General features: G+C 43.4%; 1 protein-coding gene across 6 annotated transcripts in view; it reads left to right on the top strand.

The window, feature by feature from the left end:
• The window catches only part of megf10 (multiple EGF-like-domains 10), a 56,718-nt gene extending 31,694 nt beyond the window's left edge, over positions 1 to 25,024 (top strand). For 3 of the 6 annotated variants that reach the window (XM_085925671.1, XM_085925670.1, XM_085925675.1), the window contains 18 exons: positions 1,136 to 1,272; positions 4,581 to 4,793; positions 5,422 to 5,596; positions 9,451 to 9,571; positions 9,795 to 9,958; positions 10,061 to 10,163; positions 10,280 to 10,426; positions 15,904 to 16,038; positions 16,126 to 16,254; positions 16,362 to 16,490; positions 16,606 to 16,734; positions 18,760 to 18,888; positions 19,013 to 19,237; positions 19,379 to 19,485; positions 20,385 to 20,499; positions 20,672 to 20,716; positions 20,799 to 21,020; positions 23,093 to 25,024. In XM_085925671.1, coding sequence (XP_085781797.1) covers positions 1,136 to 1,272; positions 4,581 to 4,793; positions 5,422 to 5,596; positions 9,451 to 9,571; positions 9,795 to 9,958; positions 10,061 to 10,163; positions 10,280 to 10,426; positions 15,904 to 16,038; positions 16,126 to 16,254; positions 16,362 to 16,490; positions 16,606 to 16,734; positions 18,760 to 18,888; positions 19,013 to 19,237; positions 19,379 to 19,485; positions 20,385 to 20,499; positions 20,672 to 20,716; positions 20,799 to 21,020; positions 23,093 to 23,259 — 2,592 coding nt within the window. In that variant the 3' untranslated portion in view covers positions 23,260 to 25,024. The remainder of the gene's footprint in view (positions 1 to 1,135; positions 1,273 to 4,580; positions 4,794 to 5,421; positions 5,597 to 9,450; positions 9,572 to 9,794; positions 9,959 to 10,060; positions 10,164 to 10,279; positions 10,427 to 15,903; positions 16,039 to 16,125; positions 16,255 to 16,361; positions 16,491 to 16,605; positions 16,735 to 18,759; positions 18,889 to 19,012; positions 19,238 to 19,378; positions 19,486 to 20,384; positions 20,500 to 20,671; positions 20,717 to 20,798; positions 21,021 to 23,092) is intronic. The other 3 variants (XM_085925674.1, XM_085925672.1, XM_085925673.1) reach the window with 3 other exon arrangements.

The following is a 25,024-nucleotide window of genomic DNA, read 5'->3' as shown; positions in this document are numbered from 1 at the left end:
CTTTGAATACCGCCACCGTCTATTGACAAGCAGCCTTTTCTTTGAATTGAATAAAAAAAATAATCGTGTGTCCACTGCGGGTTAAATACCCTGCATTCGAAATCAATTTTTCTCTTACCCAACCTTTTTGCCATTACTCCGTTCTTTCACGTTCTATGACTGGGGTATGGGTGGCCATAAGGGTAAAAACGTGCTGGGGCAAAGTGAGGTTGTAGTAGCATTTTTTTTCCGTCTCTGATATGGTTTAGATTTTTTTTCTGTCTCTGGTATTATTCAGGGGGTCTGGTATTGTTTAGTATTTTTATTTCTGTCTCTGGTATTGTTCAGGGGGCCAAGTCCAATGTGGAGGGGGCCATATATGGCCCGCGGGCCATAGTTTGGGGACTGCTGCACTAAAGTGTTGTGCAGTTGGGAATTTGAAATGATGAATAAGTGAAATGGGGAATAAGATATGGAGACAGTCCTATTCTCTTCTTAAAAATGGGCATCTCACGAGTAAATAGAGAAAGTGAAAGTGAGTCCTGTAGGAAGAAAGCAAGACTTCAAGAAAATATTAGGAAACTTCCTCATTGAGTTCTGGCCAGTGCGTCATTGAGGTTTGTATGACTATTTCTGTAGCTTGGAAAGAGACAGGCATTCTGTTTTCTCTTGCTTGGAGTTTTTATCCTAACATTGGCAAACCACATCCTGTCTAGAAGTCTACATTAACACAAGCACATAACATTGACATTCATTTTGTCGTCTCACAAATTCTTTATTCATTTTGTTGTCTCACAAACTTTTTATTGCAATATTAGTATTATCCAATCTGTTAAAATAGTCCTGACCTGTAACACGAATTTGTGGATAACACACCATACATTTTAGGATAGATAAAGCTAAAGCGGAGGGATACAAACCAAGGGAGACATTCATCATGTTTTCACCGAGTTAGGTGGAAAATATTAAACATGTGCACAGTGTGTGTATACCTACCTACCTACCTACCTACCTACCTACCTACCTACCTACCTACCTACCTACCTGTCCGCCCGTCCGTCCGTCTATCCGTCCGTCTGTCATCTATCAGATAATTCTCTAATATATAGTATATAAATCATTATTTATTGTATGAATGTATTGTTTTGTTTGATAGGGTACAGTATGTGGACAACCATGTCCAAAAGGAAGATTTGGTCCAAACTGTTCCAAGGAATGCCAATGCCACAACAATGCCTTATGTAGTTCATCCACTGGACTGTGTCTCTGCAGCCCCGGATACATGGGAGAACGGTAAGTGTTAGGGTTGACAAATTATTTTGATCGTATGATTATGTTGGGATGTAGACTAGAATCACTAACTTTGTTAAAACCTTCCACCGTTCCTTGACTCGTGGAAAGTTTCCACATTCAGTTGTTGAAAATTTCCAAATGATGTGGAAACATTCTTGCGGAGTTAGTTATCTAACATGCTCCACCAGTATCTGTTTCCACAACCTTGTAAAACAAAGAGCTAAGACCCTCTGCACTGATTAACCAGGTTGCAGAGGTGACTGCCACAAACGGTTCACTCTCACCCCCACCCTGCTTTCTCTCAATAAATATTCCCATGCAAGAGCAAGCACCTCTATACCACACACGGTGCTGATGGCTTTCTCCGCTTGCAAGCGTAAAATGGGCAAATTGTCTCCAGTGTGGTTCTTGCATAAAAGGCAGAGTGGGCAAAACTATCAGTAAGAGACACATTTCGCTCCAACAGAAAAAAAGAGCTTTATGCTATGATTTGTAATTCTATCAATCAGAATTGCCTTTATTGTTACTATACACAGTACATCGAAATTTGAGCGCTACTCTCTTTGGTGTAAACAGCAAATTAAAACAATCAAACATTTGTCTTTCTGTTCGATCCACCTGTAAACTCCATCTAGCCATCCATTTTCTGTACCGCTTCGTCCCCACGGGGGTTGCGGGCGTGCTGGAGCCTATCCCAGCGGTCATCGGGCAGTAGGCAGGGGACACCCTGAACTGGTAGCCAGCCAATCGCAGGGCACACAGAGACGAACAACCATCCGCACTCACACCTAGGGGCAATTTGGAGTGCTCAATCGGCCTACCAAGCATGTTTCTGGGATGTGGGAGGAAACCGGAGTGCCCGGAGGAAACCCACGCGGGCCCGGGGAGAACATGCAAACTCCACACAGGGAGGGTCGGAGGTGGAATCAAACCGGCACCCTCCTAACTGTGAGGCGGACGTGCTAACCAGTGCGCCACCGAGCCGCGCTAACTGTAAACTATCAGACATAATATTAACTGTTCGTTTGTTTCATTCATCTTTGATTCATACTTTTGAGCTTGGGTCTAAGTCTTCTGTGTGTTTTTCATAGTTACTATTGGTACATATGATCTGTCCTCAATTACACTAGAGTATATAGTTAAGTGAGCAAACTTTACAGCTTGTTAATAACGGTGCAAAGTTTAACTCAAATATCTTCCTATCCCTTCACATTGTTTGGACAATCACAGAAAGAAAACAAAACCAACAGACCTAGTTAGTATTTTCTTGGACAAACCTCGCTGAGATCCCACCACATTTTGAATTCCATGTAATTAGCAATATCAGAGGGCATGCACCATATACTTAAGCAAGCCAGTGATGAGACAGAAATAGCCTGTCCATGTGCCCATTAAGAGTAAATAAGGGTTTGAGTGAACATCATGGTGTAACGCTGCTTGGAAATCAGCAGCACATGCCGCGCCCTAACCTTCTGGAAACCATTAACAACCCAGTGAGGGCACCTTGACAATATGGAACAAATATGAAAGAGGGATTAATTGGACTGGTTGTTTGCAGTGCTTTGCCAGGAACGTGTTAAATTTGAGGAATCTGACTTATAGGCTTTGGTGTAGTTAAAGATCTCGTACGAGTGTGTGCGTGCATCCATCCATGCATCCATCCATCCATCCATCCATCCATCCATCCATGCATCCATCCATCCATCCATCCATCCATCCATCCATCCATCCATCCATCCATCCATCCATCCATCCATCCATCCATCCATCCATCCATGACTATAAAGTGTTGTCTATGTTCCCATGCTCTCACAATATAGACTGAAAAAACAAGCCCTAATCATTTTTAGGTACTTGAGTGCTACCAATGCAAGTTCCTGAAGATTAAACTTGATGTGCAGTATGTTCTAATGTTAAAAACTTTAAAATGTGTACCGTATTTTTCGGGCTATAAGTCGCTCCGGAGTACAAGTCGCACCAGCCATAAAATGCACAATAAAATGAAAAAAACATATATAAGTCGCACCGGAGTATAAATCGCACTTTTGGGGCAAATTTATTTGTCAAAATCCAACACCAAGAACAGACATGAACCAGCAACAACAGGCTAAACGATACGGTATGCTAACATGACATATACGAAAACGAGGAGCTGAGAACGGGCCTGAGTAACATTCAGAGTTATTCAAATAAGTATTACATAAATAACACGTTTATCAAACCATCTGTGTCCCTCCAATTCATTAAATCCATCGATCGTCCTTTATGTAAACAATGCCGCGTATGCGCCGCATATGCGCCACGCCGCTGACGTTGGACTCGTTGTAAGTTGCATTTCTAATTATTCCACAGACCCATATAACGATATATAAAGTATATTTCAAATAACTATCATATAACAATATTATCAAACCATCTGTGTTCAATGAGCCAACAACTACTGAACTGTAACAATAAAAACATATCCAAGTTGCTACACGAAATAAAATATATCAAATAGCTAGTTATAGTTATTTATCATTATTATTATTATTTATTATTTATTTTTTTTTCAAACCTTGTTTCACTCCAAATCCTTAAACCCTTCAAACATGGGGCCCTTTGTCATCTACGTCATCCCGTGATCAAATCCTTTGTCCTTATGTAAACAACCGCCGCGCTGCTGATGTCACTTGCAGTTCAAATGACAGTAATGCCTTGCTACATTGCGGTTCGTTTATTGCGGTTTCACTACATCGCGAATTTTGGAAATTTGTGAAAAAATTCACATATAAGTCGCTCCTGAGTATAAGTCACCCCCCCCCCCCACTCAAACTATGAAAAAAAACGTGATTTATAGTCCAAAAATTACGGTACATTTTTGTCGAATAATTGTCACTGAAAAGTCATTTATTGCCAAGAATTCAAGATTCAAGAAGAATTTATTCGCCATGTTTGAGCGTGCCAAACAAGGAATTTGACTTTGTTACATCAGAGTCTCTGTTCAACATTTAGGTGACTAACAACACTCAGGACATGTGAAAATGACAAATGACAATATTCTCAGCCATCCCCTGATCTTAAACTCCTATGAGGGCAAGGAATAACTCAAATCTCCGAGCCATATACTAAATTAACATGTGAAGAAATTGACAATAAAGCAGACTTTGACTTTGACTTTGGAAGTGTGATATATGTTGTGCAAGCTAGTATAAATAAAACTATTTTCTATGATAATTTTTTACAAAATAAATCTGTTTGAGAAGATGCATAATCACATCTTTTGGAATATGTAAACTTAGTGTGACCTTGTGCATTTCTGTGGACAGGTGTCAGGATCAATGTCCAGTTGGTACTTATGGTGCTGGCTGTACAAAGAGATGTCTCTGTAAAAACAACAGCAAATGCCACCATAACTATGGAAATTGCTTGTGTGAGCCAGGCTACACAGGCGAGTTGTGTGACGTTCAACTGTGTCCCAAAGGAAACTATGGCCTACTGTGTGACAGGAAGTGTCCATGCAATGCCCAAAATACGCAGAGGTACAGTATTTAGTACTTCACATCAAGTTGTTCTAATGTTCGATTGTGGAACTTCTAATGTCACGATGCGACTTTTGCAACGATTACTTACATTGGAAGAAAAATTGCAGGAAACTATTTCAGAGTCAAACTGTTGGATTCCTTAGGACTTTATGGGGAAATTCAAGTCAAACATTTTCTTGACAATAAAATGCACCCCCGAAACACAGTATTCAAGTTAATATTGCATTTGTGGAACATGAATTAAGATGAAAAATCCACCCATCAAGGGGCAGCCATTTTGCTTTGTACTGACACATACTGGCAGGTAAAAATGACATCTCAATTCCTAACGGCTCAGTTTGCAAAAATGTCACATGACCAAACCCAGAAAACACAAGAGTCATGGTCGTTACCTGAGCCCTTAGGCACTCTCATGTCATTTTCAGTCAACAGAAAGTTGATGTACAAGGCAAAATAGCCACCCTCTGAGATGGATCAAAACAGGTGGATTTTTCTGCTAAATTATTGTAATATTTTTAATTGGGTCAATCAGAATATAAAACTGGTAGATGAATAAAGAATCTAAATATCAAGCAAACAGAAAACATTTTCAATCCTTAATAATGCTGTATTTTTCTGTTTCCAGCTGCCATCCAATGTCTGGGGAATGTACGTGTCTGTCAGGTTGGTCTGGACTCTACTGCAATGAGACGTGTACCCCAGGATTCTATGGAGAGTCCTGTCAGCAGGTGTGCCAGTGCCAGAATGGTGCAGATTGCCACAGTGTTACAGGAAAATGTATTTGTGCTCCAGGCTTCTTGGTAATCTTTTTCAATAGTTCTCATTTTAGTGAAGTGTTAAAGCCAGATGTGTCATTCTGTTCATCAAGATTATTTGCTTTATTTGAGTCTAAATGCTGGCATGGCGCTGTGCTTGAGATTAGCACATCAGTTCTGAGGTTCAACTCTTGGTTGTGGTTTTCTAGTTTTGGTTTTCTCTGGGCACTCTGGTTCCTTACTGCTTCACAAAAACATGCATGTTAGGTTCATTGAAGACTGTCCATTTAACAGGGACAGACGAACGGGGCGACCAAATGCTGCACACTGTTTATTGAGGGATTGAGGAAGATCGAACTTGGGGAACTCCGAGAGCGAAGCTGAGACGTGGTTGATGATCGTCCATCAGGGCAGGCGGCGTTTGGGCTTGGTTGATAAACGGGCAGCTGGTCAGGACAGAAGGCATTCAGGCGTAGTCGGTCAGCACACAAAGCGAGGTCGGCAACTGGGAATCAGCTGGTATGCTACCCACTCGTTCCTATGGCATGGTACGCATGCCACAGGAACGAGTGGGTAGCGGATCAATACTCCGCAGTGGATCAGTACGCTGTAGAGGTGTCTGATTCCACAACGTCAGAAGCCAAATCCAGGAGCGATGGCACCAGCGAGAGACAACAGAAGGCGTAGTGTGTGACCGGGTGCCACAGCCCTCCCGGTACCCCTCGGACGCCCCCGCCAGCGAGCCAGTTGGTCAGGATGCAGGCGGTGGAACGCCTCGATGAGGGACAGGTCGAGAAGCCATCGAGCCGGAACTCTCAAGCAGTGGGAGTCGTCATACCCTCCCTGGTTAACCAGGTACTGGATTCCTCTGCCACACCGACGGGACTGAAGCAAGGAGCTGACAGTGTACATGGGGTTCCCGTTGACAAGCCAGGGAGGTGCGCAGGAGTCAGCGAACATTCATGGACCAGCTTCACCCGGCAAAACGTGAAATATAGGATGGACCCTCATGGAGCTCGGAAGACGAAGCCGGACTGCTAACTTTGCAGACAGGGTACGGACCGACGAATGAGACAATTTGCGTGACTCCACCCAAAAAGGAAGGTCCCTAGCTGACAAACACACCGTCTCGCAGACCCGGAGTGGTGACACGACACTGGTGTCCGATGTTTGTTGGCCTGGCGGGCGTAGCTGGTGACTGGCGCGGGCCCGGAGCCACACCCGGTGGCACCAAAGGACACACGCCAACGCAGACGAACAGGCAGCACTTCTCTCTTGGGAGATGAAGAGCGGCGGCTGATATCCGTAAACGCAGATGGTGACAGGCCTGTGGCAGAGCTCGGGAGCGCGTTGTGGGCATACTCCACCTAGGGCTTTTGTTGAGCCCATCCTTGTTGATTGCTGGAAGACATGCAGCGGAGGGACTTACATAGCTCCTGTTTGAGACGTTCTGCCAGCCTCTTGGACGGGGTGGAACCGTAAGGTAAAGCTGGCCGTGGCCCCCAGGAGGCGACAAAACTCTATGGCAAACCCAAATGTAGTCCCGGATATTTTCCCCCCATCGTTGGCTACCAGAAGTGTTGAGCCACAGAGAACGTGGTGCGAGCAATTCCAGGATGGGAGGCGAGGTGACAGTCGTGCGTCTATTGCAGGATGGGCACGCACAGATTATTGGGGACAAACAGGCGATCATCTGGGCAAGTGCTTAACTGGGCTGGTCTTAAGTGTCTAACTTCACTCGCTCTTCGATGTACTAGGAGACGGCCTGACCACAACTAACTCCTGGAGAATAGTCGCTGATGCCTCCCGAGGGCGTTTGTCTCCTTGTGCCAGTCTCGATAGGGCGTCAGCCTTGGCGTTACAGGACCCCAGTCTGTGAGACAAATTAAAATTGAACCGGCCAAAGAACAAGGACCACTGAGCCTGGCGGGAGTCCAGCCTTTTAGCTGAGCATAGATATTTCAAGTTGCGGTGGTCGATCCACACAATGAAAAGGGTGGCTACGCGCTCCAGCTAATGCCGCCACTCCTCCAGGGCTAATTTTAACGTGAGAAGCTCGCGGTTGCCAATGTCGTAGTTCCTGGCCGGCGCGAAAGAAAGCACAAGGGTATAGCTTGTAGTCCGGACTGGAGCACTGACAAAGGATGCCCACGTCCCTTCACCCTAAGCCCACGTCCAATGCGTCGACTTCGACCATGAACTGTAGTCCTGTCTCATGCATTCGAAGAATTGGGGTAGAGGTGAAACGTGTCTTGTCGGCAGCCATATTCCAATGATAGTGGACGCAGGTGCTGGTGAGGGTGGTGTGTGGTGAAGCGACCAAACTGTAGTTTCTGATGAAACGTCTATAGAAATTTGCGAACCCGAAGAATTGTTGTAGCTTCTTTCTAGTGGTAGGAGCCGGCCAGGACGTGACGACCTTCACTTTTGTCGGGTTTATCTGGATGCGCCCTTCGGCTACTATGTAGCTCTACCACCTTCACATGGAATTCACACTTTTCCGCCTTGACAAACAGGGACTTCTCAAGGAGGCAACGGAGGGCGGACTGGACATGGGTGGTGTTCGGACATCGTACGGGAGAAGATGAGGATGTCATTGAGGTAGACAAGTATGAAGCGGTTGAGCATGTCTCGGAGGACATCGTTGACCAAAGTATGGAAGACAGCGGGTGCGTTGGTGAGGCCAAACAGGACCACCAAGTACTCATAGTGGCCCCTGGGGGTGTTGAAAGCCATCCTCCACTCGTCTCCTTCTCTGATGCGGAAAAGATGATAGGCGTTCCTCAAATCCAGTTTTGTGAATATTGTGGCTCGTTCGAGAAGCTCAAGTGCCGAGGACAAGAGAGGGAAGGGATAGCGGTTCTTCACAGTGACGTCATTTTGACCACAATAGTCTGCATGGATTGAGCATGCCGTCCTTCTTCCTTACAAAGAAGAATCCGGCCCAAGCTGGAATCTATTAAGGCGGTTAGTGTGTGGGTGTCTTTGTCGAGCTGGAGATGCGGTGGCAACACGGTCTTACGGGAGGTGGGAGAGTAGAGATTGGCAGAACTCATGCAGATTCCCCAAAGCCGCGTGAGCCCCCCCCCCCCACACACACACACACACTTTTGACGGGCACATTACCACTTGATGACCCTCTCCTCCGCAGTATAGGCCGGCACAAAGCCTTCGGGGAGAGAGAAGCCCAACCGATTCCATCGGCTCCATTATGTTCGGTCTGTTCGGGACGGTCCTGCCTCAGGGTTCGAGTTCAGTTCGTACTATCGGGGACAGACGAGCAGGGCGACCAAATGATGCACACTGTTTATTGAGGGATCGGGGAAGATCGAGCTTGGGGAACTCCAGGGGCGAAGCTGAGACATGGTCGGTGATTGTGCACTCGCTCGGGGCAGGTGCCGTTTGGGCTTGGTCGATGGACGGGCAGTTTGTCAGAACAGGCGGGGTTTGGGCTTAGTCGGTCAGCACACAAAGCGAGGTCGGCAACTGGGACTCAGAGCAGGTAACAAGGCACACGGCATAGGAACAAGCGGATAGCATACGGGGACGAACTGACAGGGAAGTGATGGGTGTGTGGTGTTTAAGTATTCATCAGCTGATGAGCAGAGGCAGGCACAGGTGATTGAAGTGATGAGTGGGCGTGATTTCAACTGGCTATTTGGTGGTAGGTTACCAGCAGAGTGACAGGTGGCAAGGCGTGTGACACCATTTTACCCATTTGGAAGAGGTCTGATTTTGTGGCTATCCAATTTTAGATGTGTCTTTCTCTCTCGCTGTCAAAACAAGTATGTGAAACAGGCCACTTGAACGCTAATGGAAATGGAGCACTTGAACCTTTTAAAGTAAATCTAGCCTTGGAGTAGAGTCCTCTAATCTTGCCTAACCGTTCATTTTTCCAGGGTTTAGACTGTTCAGTCCCGTGCCCAGCAGGCTCTCATGGTGTGAATTGCTCCTCCGTCTGTAATTGCAAAAATGGAGCTCAGTGTTCACCTGCGGATGGAACCTGCTTTTGTAAACCAGGTGAGCTGTAGAAGACGAATATAAGTACTGTGGAACCTCCCTTTATCTGACTCATTTGGGAAAGGGGTCATCGGTTACAGTCAATTGTTTATGACATTGAAATACTTTTTTGGTCGCCTAAAAAAAATGAAACAAAAACATATTGACTATCCACTGCTCCTTAGAAATAGTGAAATGATGTGATTCATGTAAATAATTAATATAATAATAATCTTTTAATCAGGGTGGCATGGAGTAGATTGTTCCATCAACTGCCCAAGCGGTACGTGGGGTCTTGGCTGTAACATGACCTGTCTGTGTGGGAATGAAGGCACTTGTGATGCAGTGACTGGTCACTGTACTTGTGCTGCAGGTTGGAGAGGCATTAAATGTGACCTGCAATGCCAGGTGAAAAATCTTGTGTGTTATAATATTCCTCACATACCTGCATTGTTATATTAATATTATTACTGGGCCGATGGGTGATGGGTAATATTTCCGTTTCGCTAGGACGGTACCTACGGCCTTGAGTGTAAAGAGCGTTGTGATTGTAGTCATGCTGACGGATGTCATCACGCCACTGGGTACTGCCACTGCCTGGCTGGATGGACTGGTAAGGGAAAATGCATGGGGTCTTCTCATCAGTGAAAAATCACAATTCAAGAGAGTGTGTGTGCGTGTGTGTGTGTGCGGGGGGGGGGGCGTGTGTGCGTATGCATGTATGTACAGGTATCCACTGTGACAGCGTATGTGCAGAGGGCCACTGGGGCCCAAACTGCTCCTTAGCCTGTAACTGTAAGAATGGGGGCTCCTGCTCTCCTGATGAAGGGACATGTGAGTGTGCACCAGGATACAGAGGCAGCACCTGTAAGAGGAGTAAGTGATGATGTTTTGATGAAGTGCTTTATTTCAAAATCAGACACTGTACTAGCAATACACTGTGCACGTCGTGATGTTTTAAAAGCACAGAAACAAAGATGTCCATCATTTAACATGGCAAAAGCGATGACACTAAGTTGGAGATACTAAGTCAAGTCAAGTCAAGTTTATTTGTATAGCCCTAAATCACAAGCAGTCTCAAAGGGCTTCACATAGACAATCAATTGACAATAATTCTCAAAGCATCCCTTGATCTTGGGCTCCCAAAAGGGCAAGGAAAAACTCAAAAAACCCTACCAGGGGAAAAATGAGAAACCTTGAGAAGGGACCACAGATGGAAGGATCCCCCTTTCAGGATCACCAGGCTGCAATGGATGCAAAGAGGGCACATAAAATACATAATATGGAAATCAAAAAGGCCAAAGCGAAGAGCTGTCGGAGGTGCCATTCGATTGTCCTGGCAGTGTCCTCTAGGAGGGTATTCCGCTGCAGTTCCCTCATGCTGAATTGGTCCACGAGAATCTAGATAGCCGTCGTCAGCTTGGGTGTCACCTAACCACCTCCCCAGCCGGGGAGGGGTGGGGGGAGTGGGGTCGGGGAGAGGGAGCAAAAACAAACTCCAGCCGAATCAGCTACTACAGGTTAATTAAAGGCCATATCATAGAAATACGTCTTTAAACGTGTCTTAAATGTTTCTACTGAGGTAGCAGTTCTAATATCCATTGGCAGGGCATTCCAGAGCTCTGGAGCCCGAATAGAAAATGCTCTAGCTCCTGCAGACATTTTCTTGGCCCTCTGTGTCACTAAAAGACTAGCGTTTTGCGAACGAAGGTTACGAGACGGAACATAAGGAACAACTAAGTCGACGACATATGAAGGCGCTAAGCCATGCAATGATTTATAGGTTAATAGAAGAACCTTGAAGTCACATCTTAAATGGACCGGGAGCCAGTGTAAATTGGCTAATATTGGGGTAATGTGATCAAATTTTCTTGTCCGTGAGAGTAGCCTTGCAGCAGCATTTTGTACTACCTGTAGACTTTTGATGCTGGACTTGGGAAGACCAGAGAATAATGCATTACAGTAGTCCAGGCGCGACGTGATAAATGCATGTATAATAATTTCGGCATCACCGGTCGAGAGGATTGGCCGAATCTTAGCAATATTACGAAGGTGAAAAAATGCTATTCTGGTTATATTCTTAATGTGCTTTTGAAAGGAGAGCGTTTGGTCAAATATTACCCCGAGATTAGTTACAGTATCACTCTGAGTGATAGTACAGCTATCTAGAGTTATAGCGGTTTCCTTAAATAAATGTTGATAACGAGCTGGAGCAATTATCAACATCTCAGTTTTATCTGGGTTCAGACGAAGGAAGTTGAGAGACATCCATTGCTTGATCTCTGCAAGGCATGCCTCAAGTCCCGCGGATCTGTCATTGATAATGGCATATATAATTGGGTGTCATCCGCATAACATTGAAAACTAATATTATATTTACGTATTATGTTCCCAAGCGGAGTCATATAAATATTAAATAGAATTGGTCCTAGTACCGATCCCTGTGGGACACCACACGTAACTTTATAGAGCTCAGAAGACGCATTGCCATGGACCACTCGGTGCGTCCTGTCTGATAGATACGAATGAAACCAGCCTAGTGCTGACCCCGAAATACCAACACAACCTTTAAGACGCTCTCATAAAATATTGAAGTCAACAGTGTCAAAGGCAGCACTAAGATCGAGTAGTAACAATACCGATGAAGTATTTGAATCCATAGCTAAGAGGAGCTCTAAACCCAGACTGAAAAGATTCATATCGATTATTAGCGACCATGTAATCAATAAGCTGCTGCGCTACTACTTTTTCAAGCAGTTTTGCTATGAATGGGAGATTTGAAACTGGCCTATAGTAGCGGTTTAATGATAGCGGTTTTAAAGGCTGTTGGCACTATCCCAGAGGAGATAGACAAATTAATTATATTTAGAACGGACGGTCCTAAGATTTGAAATAATTCTTTAAATAGTTTGGTTGGAAGCGGGTCAAGTAAACATGTTGTTTGTTTAGCCGCACTAACTAATTGTGTAAGCCTTTCGAGGGACACGCTTTTAAAATTTGAAAGGGTTATTGCATGTTCGTCGGCGCCGGTAATCGGCGGTCCCGACTGAGTTATCGGAATGGTCATCTTGATCTCATCCCTAATGGATTCAATCTTTCGAGCAAAAAATGTCATGAACTCGTCAGCCGAGTGAAAGGAGCTATCGGGGGTTGGCTGGCGTAGTGTTAGCTTTGCCACCGTATCAAATAGGTATTTAGGATTGTTCTTATTGAGATTAATGACCTGCGAAAAATAACGAGTTTTTGCTAAGATAAGCGCATCTTTATATTTCAGGAGGCTGGCGCGCCATGCCTGATGGAAAACCTCAAGTTTGGTTAAACGCCATTTGCGCTCATGCTTTCTACTTAATTGTTTAAGCGAACGTGTTTCATCTGTGAACCACGGAGTAGGCAGTCTACGGCGAGTTTTTAGACGTAGCGGCGCCACAGAATCAATGGCATTTAACAATGTAGCATTGAATTCATTTGTAAGATTATCAATAGAGCCGGTATATGAGGGCAATACGGCAGTTGCTGGTGGCAGTAGCCCAGATAGCGCAGTCGCAGTCATGGAGTTAATATTACGGCTGCTATAATTCTGATTGCTCTCTTGTCTTTGACTAAGAACTAAAATTTCAAATTTTATTAAGTAGTGATCAGACAAAACAGTAGTGTATGGCAGTACTGTTATATTAGAGGTTGCCAGTCCTCGGGATAATACCAAATCTAAGGTATTACCATTCTTATGCGTTGCTACCTGTACGGCTTGCGTAAAACCAAACGTATCAATTAGAGTCTGAAACGCCGAAGTAAGTGGCTCTGACGGTAAATTCATGTGGACTTTAAAATCGCCCATGATTATTATATTATCCGCGTTTGTCACTAGATCAGCCACGAATTCTAAAAATTCATCCAGGAAGCTAGCGTAAGCCCCAGGTGGACGGTAAATAGCAGCAAGATAAAATGACGGTAAAGCGGTGGATCGGACAGTGAGAACTTCAAATGTTTTAAATATGTTAATCGAACGAGGCGTAAATCTAAGATCGGAATTTGAGATGAGGGCAACATCCCCACCCTTTTTTCAAGGACGCGCCACATGCGAGCTCACAAAATTTGGAGGCGAGGCCTCATTAAGCGGTAGCAGTTCATTAGGTTTTAACCAGGTCTCGCAAAGACCAAATATATTTAGATTATGTTCCGTGATGAGGTCATTAACGAGAACTGCTTTTGTATGAAGCGATCTAATATTCATTAAACCAAGTTTAAGTGTAATCGGTTGGTCAGGGTTTGTATTTATCAGAGGATTTTTGAACGAAATGAAAGTAAGATTGTGTTCTCTCGGCCTGACATCACCTCTCAATTGTTTATTCGCGCGGTGGGACGATACGACCGTAGGAATTTGATAGTAAATATTTGGTACACACGTAATATTATCTGAAACAGGCACCATATCATCAGCTATACCGGTCGGGGTGGAGCGTTTGGATTTGTCTGCCACCTCAGTAGAAAGTGTGTTCATGTGTACTGTAGCACTATTCAAACTGTGACGCTCTAGTCTACACAAGGAGCTATGTGCATGCTGGAAGTCTAGCCTAGCGCTAGTTAACTCGAACTTAACTGACTCCAAACCCATCCTGACAGGTGGTCTAGTCACCTGTGCTCCGGCCTGCTCTAAGGTGACCTGTCATGAGTGGCTCAAACAGTAATCTATATTTCTAGAAAGAGTGAAGGCGCCTTCATGGTTAGGATGAAGGCCGTCCTTCCTCAGCAGGTCGGGGCGGCCCCAGAAGGAGGACCAGTTATCTATGAAATACAGTCCCTGCTTTTTACAGAACCCAGCCATCCATCGATTAAGGGAGACTAATCGACTAAACCTCTCATCAGAGCCTCTCCCAGGCAGGGGGCCAGAGACAAATACTCGATGCCGACTCATCTTTCTGGCGAGATCACAAGTCCTCGCTATGTTTCTCTTTGTGATCTCAGATTGCCTCATCCTAACATAATTGGCGCCGACGTGTATCACTATATCAGAGTAGCTAGTGTTGTTGGAACTACGCTGTTGACTAGTCCTATTGCAAGTCAGCTCCCTAAGATTAGCTTCTATGTCGGGTGCTCTGCCCCCAGGAATACACATTACCGTGGCTGGATTTTTAAGCGTGATTTTTCGGGTAATGGAGTCACCTATGACCAAGGTGCGAGGGCCAGTAGACCGAGATGACTTTGGACGGCTATGCGTCTTACCTGGCTCATCGCGATTAGCAAGCCGCTTGGGGCTAATGCTAACGGGGCTAGCGGGCTGACTACAGTCCGCGACTGTGTCCGCCACATCTACTGTTATCGCACTATTCTGCTCTAACTGGCAGACACGTCCCTCTAGCAGGGACAACCTCTCTAACAGAAGGGTGCAGTTGGTGCACGCAGCAGTACAAACCTCTTGTTCCGCAGCCATACTTACGTGTCCGATGATCGACGGTCGATAAACGGCCACCACAGTAGCAACCCGGAAGTGATCAATCTAATATGGTCAACAAATCCAGTACAGTACTGATGACACGGTACATCAGATCCCTTCAAGGTCAGAGATGCCAGTGAACTTCTAAGTTGGAGATACATAAACAGATCCCTTTAAGGTCAGAGATGCCAGTGAACGTCTTGTTAATATTTCCATCCATCCATTTTCTGATCTGCTCTATCTATCCTTATGAGGGTCGCGTGCATGCTGGAGCTTCTGCCAGCAGTTTTTTGAAAGACCGTGTGCTGAACGGGCACACGGAGATGAATTACTATCTGCACTCACACTCACGGGCAATTTGGAGTGGTCAATCGGCCTACCATACATGTCTTTGGAATGTGGGTGGAAACCGGACACAGGCAAAACATGCTCTACACAGGCCGGATGCAGAATCCAACCCTGCACTTCTGAACTGTGAGGTGGACGTGCTAACCAGTCGACCACCGTGGACACCGTCCTTGTTACTATTTGTAAAAACTAATTTACTATAGCAAACAATAGTCATTGAATCCGTTTCAATTTGTGGTCATTTTTTAACTTTGAAGAACGGTCACTCACTGTGTTACAATATAAAAGCTGAGCAAACATGATGAGTACGATTTAGATTCCCCTTTGAAGTGGAGACTTTTTGCTGCTGTCATTTAGGATTTACAAAGCTCTTTTAGAGGTGTATTTGACCTGGAAATTGGGATCAACTCTCCATGATATGACTTCAAGGGCATTCAACGATTTTACTACAGTAAAGATTCAAGTTGGCACATTTCTTTGGGGGTGTGGGGCTGACCGTTGCTGTGGTAATTAACACGAAGTGAGCATTAGACATGAGTCTACCAAATCTTTGGGTTCCCTTTTTCTTTTTCAGTATGCTCTCCAGGTTACTTTGGTCACCGTTGCAGTCAGACGTGTCCCCAGTGTGTCCACAGTAATGGACCATGCCACCATGTGAGTGGACAGTGTGACTGTCTCCCAGGCTTTAAGGGGGGACTTTGCAATGAGGGTGAGCATATTGATGGTCCCGACCAAATAGTCAACTTGCAACTTCACTGCAGCATAAATGTTATTTAAAAACACATATCTTGTGTAGTTTGTCCCAGTGGTTACTACGGGAGGAAGTGTGCCTTGAGCTGCACTTGCACGAACAATGGCACATGCAACCCCATTGATGGCTCCTGTCAGTGTTTTCCAGGATGGATCGGCAGTGACTGCTCTCAGCGTCAGTTCACTCACTCGAATTCTATATGATGTGGTGCTGCTGTGATGCATTATGTTGCTTTCATTGTACCTCATAGCACACTTGATCAAGTTGTCTTTGTGTTGCAGCATGTCCTCCTGCTCAATGGGGACCCAACTGCATCCACACATGTAACTGTCACAACGGAGCCCATTGCAGTGCCTATGATGGCGAATGCAAGTGCACACCAGGATGGACCGGCCTTTACTGCACACAACGTCAGTCGACTACCTATAGACTTTGTTTCTTCTTTCCTCAATCGTCACAGCAGATTACCATTGTTCCCTTCCTTAAATCGGTGTTTTGGCTTGACATGTCTTGACTCCTTCTCAGGTTGTCCATTAGGATTTTATGGGAAGGATTGTTCTCAGACATGCCAGTGCATGAATGGAGCAGACTGTGACCACATCTATGGACAATGCACCTGCCGTACTGGCTTCATGGGCCAACACTGTCAACAAAGTATGTAAACGACCAAATAATTCCCTTGATTTGTCGCAACTGTCCCTAAAAATACGTCATTAATTTTACTTATGGATTGATGATCATATCGTTCGATTAAAGGGAGACTAAACTGAGAATGGTTAATTTTTCACTAACTAGCCCAGTTTAGGTATTTTTTATCAGGAAAATGAAAAACGTTAGCAATTATTCTTATCTATTAATTTCAGAGAAATATTGAAACAGCAAATATGTTAGGCAAAATCATGTATATCCAATGATTTACCGTGTTTTCCGGACCGTAACTCACAGTTTTTTTCAGTTTGGCCGGGGGTGTGACTTATACGCAGGAGCGACTTATGTGTGAAATTATTAACACATTATATAATTTGACATGTTATTTTCACACTAAACCACATGAGGGTGCTCTAAGCCTGTGGAATAATTGGAACTGCAACTGACGATGAGTCAGACATTAGCCACATAGAAGAGGAAGCACCACCACGTTTTCTACTTCCGGGGTTAACGGAGTTGTTTATGTGACACAGAGAATGAAGATTTCATTGGATTTAATGATTTGGAGTGACGCGGATGGTTCAATAAACTTGTTATTTATGCTGTAGTTATTTGAATAACTCTTAATATGTTTCATTAGGCACGTTCTCAGTTCCTTGTTTATGTGTTTATGTAACGTTAGCATAGCGTACCTTCAGCCTGATTTTATCAAATAGATTTACCCCAAAAATGCAACTTATACTCCGGTGCGACTTATATATGTCTTTTTCTTCTTTATTATGCATTTTATGGCTTATACTCCGGAGCGATTTATAGTCTGGAAAATACAGTAATTATCGCCTTCAGAAACTACCTAGCAAATCATGAAATTTCATTTGGGACAAATAACGGTACTGCCGTTTTGGCATTGACCATAACATGTTACTTTTTTGTTTTTTATTTTTTTTTCAAATCGAACAATTTGAGTAATAACAATGCAAAATGAAATCTGATATGATTATTTGATTGAATAATCGGTACAATGATCGATTCTAAAAATATTTGCTCGTGACCGTCCTACTTCAGAGTGATCATAACCTAGGAATTACATTTTATGTCGAGAACAGAGCCGAACAGTCAAGTGCAGCATGACAGAGTTTATTGTTTGGGGTAGGGGAAACAAGGAGAGCTGGAATAGCGGAACGGCTGGAGTGGCGACTCTGCCGGGCGGGATCAGTGAGCAAGGATGTCGCTCTTGGTTACTCCCCACAGAGTGACTGGGTGGTGGATGCCTGGCAATCACCTGGGGAAAAGAGGCGCGGAGAAAGCGCACAGCACAGCGGAGCACAGTAGTGAGTCGTGGTCAGGGACAAGCAAGGGATCAGGACAGGCGGTGAGCAAGACGTGGTCAGAAACTAGCGAGAGGTCAGGGCAGGCGGCAGACAAGACAAGACGGGTCAAGGTCGGCAGTGGGAGTCAGACGGAGAGAGAGCAGTGAGCAACTGGGTAGCATCACGAGACAGACTGACAAGGAAGGACGGGGATCATGGGGTTTAACTGCATGTTGTCAGACAGATACAGGCAGGTGTAGTTTGACAGGTGGCCAAAACGCAGGAGCGTGACATTTTAATTTCTTTTAAAAAAGGTTGTTGACCCCTGGTGTAGTTCTTTAATCGCCTGACTTAAGAATAGTATAAAATTGAGTGGTAAATCTAATATTTCTTTGATTGGCAACCAGTCAGGGGAAAGGCTATAGGGCAACGTTTGCCCAAATTCAGATGGCATAGGATCCAGCTCCCTGCAACCCTGAGCAGGATAACCAATACAAACATTTAAATGGACAAATGAATGGATTTTTACTTACTGAATTGAACATCAACAGAAAGATTTGTGACATTTATCTTCCTATTAGGTATGATTAGTTAATTTGTTTACCATGTCTTTTTTAACTGGGTTTGGGACCGGCTCCTGGAGTAGCCTCCTGAGGCCATGAATTGAAATTCTGATGTGATGAAGTTTGCGCTAACATTTGCGTGTTACTTGTTATTATAGCGTGTCCTCCTGGTTCATATGGTTATGGCTGCCGGCAGGTGTGTAACTGTCTCAATAACTCCACCTGTGATCACATCACTGGTACATGCTACTGTCACAACGGCTGGAAGGGAGCCCGCTGTGACCAAGGTGAGGACGTAGACTTGTGTGCATATATGATTCTATTGTACACCGTAGTATTCATTTAATACTGTATGTCTACACACACAAGAAGCTTAACTACTAATACTGCTTTCTCATCTCCTGTCTGTAGCTGGTGTTGTCGTTGACAGCCTCAACACCTTCACCAGTGCTGCGGTGCAGGCTGACACCTATCAAATTGGTGCCATTGCAGGAATTATTGTACTGGTCCTCCTTGTGCTCTTTCTCCTCCTCCTCCTCATCATCTACAAGAAAAAGCAGAAAGGAAAAGAACCTCCAATGCCAGTAGTGACATACACTCCTGCCATGAGGGTGACCACTGACTATACCACCACAGGTACCATCACATGTAGTTTGGACATTCGTATAAAAATGTATGGACTGGATCTGGACTGTTTTTTTCCTTCTCCAGTCCTTTGTTTTACTAATATAATAATATGATGATGAATTAATGATTTCAAAATTTTACTCTTTTCAGATGATAATCTACCACGTGACGTGCACCCCAGTAACTACTTCTCCAATCCCAGCTATCACACTCTGACCCAGTGCACTACCCCACAACATAACTCTCCATATGGAAAAGTATCTATTTTTTATTTATACCGTATTTTCCGGACTATAAGGCGCACCCAAAAACCTAAGGTTTTCTCAAAAGCCGACAGTGCACCTTATGGTCCGGTGCACCTTATATATGGATGAATTTGTTGATCCATACTGGTTGTACACAGTGCTCTGCCAAAATGTTTCAGTACGTTTTAGTATGACTAGTAAATTACAAGGTCGCATCGCTTCCCAGCATTACGGCAACCGTGGTCAGGGGGCGTCACTGAATAGCTGTTGTACCCGTTAGGCTATTTCATTTCAAAATAGGCTGCTCTGTTAATGTTTCGAGTAAATTTACAGATCGATATGGAAGGGAAACATAAGTAAGCAGTACCAATGTGTTCGATCAAACTTTAGTCAATTCCGATCATTTTATAGGAGCTCGTTTGAGAAACGCGATTGTTTACACTTTTCTGAGGCTCACGGGAGTTTGCAGGTGGCTAATGCTATAGTGATAGCTGCTATATGCACTATTTCATGTCAAAATAGGCTGCTATGTTAATATTCAGAGTAAATTTACGGATCGATATGGAAGGGAAACATAGGTAAGCAGTACCAATGCGTTAGATCGAACTTTAGCCAGTTTTAGCCAGATAGTTTGAGAAATGCGATTGTTTACAGAGGGCTCATTGGTTATTGCCTAGTGGATGAATACCGCAACCCTAGTCAACCTCAGTTTGTTGCAATATAGCTTCTATTTTATGCGCCTTTTACTACGGTGCGCCCTATTTATGAAATAATTTCTAAAATAAAAAAATCAATGAGGGTGCGCCTTATAATCCAGTGCACCTTTTGGTGCCAAAAATATGGTGCATAAGTACATACTTTGGATAACTGTTGACACTTTAATTGTATTTATTTGTACTTTGTTGGGCAAGAACAACATGTTTATGAACTTGAAGAATGTGGAAGAACAAAAGAGATATGCGCTTGCTGCTGCCACTGGCACATTGCCGGCCGGCTGGAAACAAAGGGACTGCTTCAATGAACTCGGTGAGCTACAAACTATAAGTCGGGTCGATGGTATTGTTGAGTTAAAATGAAAGTGAAAGAATTTCCATTGCACTGCTATGAGATTGCAAAAACTTGATCACACTGGCGACAGACAATTTGATTTCTTCCATTCACTGACTTTGCTTTCAATTTCTGTATTTCTCCAAACCAGGAGTTTGCGGAGTTGACAGAAGATTCATGGGGAAGTCTTTGCGAGGTAAGTTGTATTGTCCAGAATTGACCAATTTTGCCCGTTTAATTCAAAATGTTTTTTACAATGGCTCTATTTCTTTGTACAGGCCTGATGAAAGATGGCATACCATATCATGGAAGCTCCAGCTCCCTGAACAGTTCTGAAAACCCCTACGCCACTATCAAGGACCCTCCAATACTGACAACAAAAAACACTGAATGTGGCTATGTGGAAATGAAGTCACCTGCCAAACGGGATTCACCCTACGCTGAAATCTCCAATAGCAGCAGTCGTCAGACTGCTATGAACAAGAATGTCTATGAAATTGGTAAGGAGCAAGTGTTGAAAAAATTCATTTTGGTCATTACCGTAATTTCCGGACTATAAGGCGCACCTAAAAACCTAACATTTTCTCAAAAGCCGACATTGCACCTTATAGTCCGTTGCGCCTTATATATGGATCAATTTATGAATTTGTTGATCCATACTGGTTGTACACAGTGCTCTGCCAAAATGTTTCAGTACGTTTTAGTACGACGAGTAAATTACAAGGTCGCATCGCTTCCCAGCATTACGGCAACCGTGGTCAGGGGGCGTCACTGAATAGCTGTTGTACCCGTGAGGCTATTTCATTTCAAAATAGGCTGCTCCGTTAATGTTGCGAGAAAATCTACGGATCGATATGGAAGCAGTACCAATGTGTTAGATTGAACTTTAGTCAGTTCCGATCATTTTATCGTAGCTTGTTTGAGAAACGTGATTGTTTACACTTTGCCGAGGCTCATGGGAGTCGGCGAGCTGAGGCTCATGGGAGTTTGCGGGTGGCTAATGCTATAATGATAGCTGCTATACGCATGAGGCTATTTCATGGCAAAATTGGCTGCTCTATGTTTCGAGTAATTATACGGATTGATATGGAAGGGAAACATAGGTAAGCAGTACCAATGTGTTAGATCAAACTTTAGTCAGTTCCGATCATTTTATAGTAGGTCGTTTGAGAGCTCATGGGAGTCTGCGAGCTGAGGCTCATGGGAGTTTGCGGGTGGCTAATGCTATAGTGATAGCTGCTATACGCACAAGGCTATTTCATGTCAAAATAGCCTGCTCTGTTAATGTTTCGAGAAAATGTACGGATCGATATGGAAAGGAAACATAGGTAAGCAGTACCAATGCGTTAGCTCGAACTTTAGTCAGTTCTGATCATTTCATAGGTGTTCGTTTGAGAAACGGGATTGTTTATACTTTGCTGAGGCTCATGGGAGTTTGCGGGTGGCTAATGCTATCGTGATAGCTGCTATATGCACGAGGCTATTTCATGTCAAAATATGCTGCTCTGTTAATGTTTCAAGTAAATTTACGGATCGATATGGAAAGAAAAAAAAGGTAAGCAGTACCAATGCGTTAGATCGAACTTTAGTCAGTTCTGATCATTTTATAGGAGAGAGTTTGAGAAACGCGATTGTTTACAGAGGGCTCATTGGTTATTGGCTAGTGGATGCGTACCGCAACCCTAGTCAACCTATTTGTTGCAGTATAGCTTCTATTTTATGGGCCTTATAATCCGGTGCGCCTTATATATAGACAAAGATTTAAAATGGGCCATTCATTGAAGATGCGCCTTATAATCCGGTGCGCCTAACTAACTAACTAACTAACTAACTAACTAACTAACTAACTAGAGAGAGAGACAGAGAGACAGAGAGACAGAGAGAGAGATATTATATGTGTGTGTGTATGTATATATATATATAAGTTAGTTAGTTAGTTAGTTAGTTAGTTAGTTAGTTAGTTAGTTAGTTAGTTAGTTAGTTAGTTAGGAAGCACCCGAACTCGAAATTGTAAGCTCAGAATTTTTAAGAAGTAATACCAACCACGATGGATGGATGGATAGATAGATAGATAGATAGATAGATAGATAGATAGATAGATAGATAGATAGATAGATAGATAGATGGACGGACGGACGGACGGACGGACGGACGGACGGACGGACGGACGGACGGACGGACGGACGGACGGACGGACGGACGGATGGATGGATGGACAGACAGATGGATTGCCAGCATTTACCACATGTTATATTTTTATAGGACATGTGAATTACTCTTTGATTAAAGGACCATCTTACTTTGTACTATAATGTATAAACTGAAAGTACTGTAAGTACATTACAGTTCTAATTTTTTTCAGATATATTCTTAATTTGCTTACATTTACTTCAAAGCCTGTACGTACCCCAAACTTTAGCATTTTTTTTTGTGATTTTTTTGATACTTTGGCTCCCTATCAGTTATGGGTAATAAGAATGATCCGTTTTCCTTTAGATGGAGCAGACTGATAATTATTGTAATAGTTATACAATAAATTAATGTCACGTAATCTTCTGTGTCTTTCATTCAGAGCCAACTGTAAGCACTATTCATGGGACTGGACAAAGTAGCGACTGCATGCAGCCAGGCCAGGACCCATATGATCTACCAAAAAACAGCCACATCCCTTGTCACTATGATGTACTACCAACCCGAGAAAGTACAACGTCAGAGCCAAATGTACTGGAGAGTGACTGACGAGAGACTCACAGGAGGAATACGTTTTGCACCTCCACAAGTGGAAGCATCAAAAGTTTTCATTTTTTCATTTTTGTCATGTTGTTTTCACACGTTTGTTTTATAATATCTATAAATATAGTGGGTACAAAACATAATTTTACAGTTTTTATTTTCAACTGAAACCATGTTTAATATGTAGCACCTCAGACTATTTTATAAAATTGTTTTCCGGCCGGGCACGTCTAACAGTTGAGAAGTTGCGGTTCGCTCCACCATTCCAAAACACAGATAGTACTTTAATTCAGTGATTCCCAACCACGTTGCTGTAGCATGTACCGTATTTTTCGGACTAAAATTCGCTCCGGAGTACAAGTCACACCAGCCATAAAATGCACAATAAAGTGGAAAAAAACATATATGTCACACCGGAGTATAAGTGACACTTTTGGGGCAAATTTATTTGTCAAACACCAAGAACAGACATGAACCAGCAACAACAGGCTAAACGATACAGTATGCTAGCGTGACATACACACAAACGAGGAGCTGAAAACGGGCCTGACATAACATTCAGAGTTATTCAAATAAGTATTACATAAATAACACATTTATCAAACCATCTGTGTCACTCCAATTAATTAAATCCATCTATCGTCCTTTATGTAAACAATGCCGCGTACGCGCGCTGACGGACTCGTCGTGAGTTGCATTTCTAATTATTCCACAGACCCATATAACGATATATAAAGTACATATATAGATATCAAATAACTATCATATAACAACAATATTATCAAACCATCTGTCACTCCAAACCATTAAATCCATCGATCAAATTCCTCGTCCTTTATGTCAACAACACCGCGTGTGCGCCGCACAGATCTAGTATATAACTATATTGTAGTGTTAACAAAGTACCAGGAAAGACATGGGTTTGGTAAACGGCTCTTGATTTAACAAAACAAGAGTTCAACTTGTAGCCAACAACTACTGGACTGTAATGATAAAAACATATACAAGTTGCTACACGAAATAAAATATATCAAATAACTATAACATAAATAAGTTTTTCAAACCTTGTGTCACTCCAAATCATTAAATCCTTCAAACGTGGGGCCCTTCGTCACCTTCGTCATCCCGTGATCAAATCCTTTGTCCTTTATGTAAACACTCACCGCGCGGTGCTGGTGACGTCACTTGCAGTTCAAATTACAGTAATCCCTTGCTACATCGCGGTTCGTTTATCGCGGTTTCACTACATCATGGATCTTTGAATTTTGAAAATTTGTGAAAAAATTCACATATAAGTCGCTCCTGAACATAAGTCGCCCCCACCCACCCAAACTATGAAAAAAACCCGAGACTTATAGTCCGAAAAATACGGTAGTGTCGTGAAAGCTCATCAGCAGTAGTACTGCAGGAAATTTTAAAATGTTAACTCCAAATTTATCATAACAGTGACACTCAGAACAATTCAACACTTTTCTATTAGATTGCAGAAGTTATCCACTTGGTACCATTCACACAACAGAATATGTAATGGCTTCCTGCAAGTATATTAGGTTTGTTTACTATTAGACAGACTCAGATTTCACACTAACTTAAGTAAATCTAGGAGTAAATTGAGACAAGATCATCATTATTTTGGCATGTTTTGTGATATTTGCTTTGTTTGAGTGATATGAGATTTTTGTAATGGATAAAAATGGCTCAGTAAAGGTTGGGAAACACTGACTAAATTGAATAAAATAAATTCCCACTCGGGTGAATGGGAAAAGTTGTC

Source organism: Syngnathus leptorhynchus, chromosome 12 (assembly GCF_054491065.1).
Source record: "Syngnathus leptorhynchus isolate UIUO chromosome 12, UIUO_Slep, whole genome shotgun sequence".
NCBI lineage: Eukaryota > Metazoa > Chordata > Actinopteri > Syngnathiformes > Syngnathidae > Syngnathus > Syngnathus leptorhynchus.
Note: the sequence above shows the minus strand (reverse complement) of the source record. Positions and strands in the feature narration are given on the sequence as shown.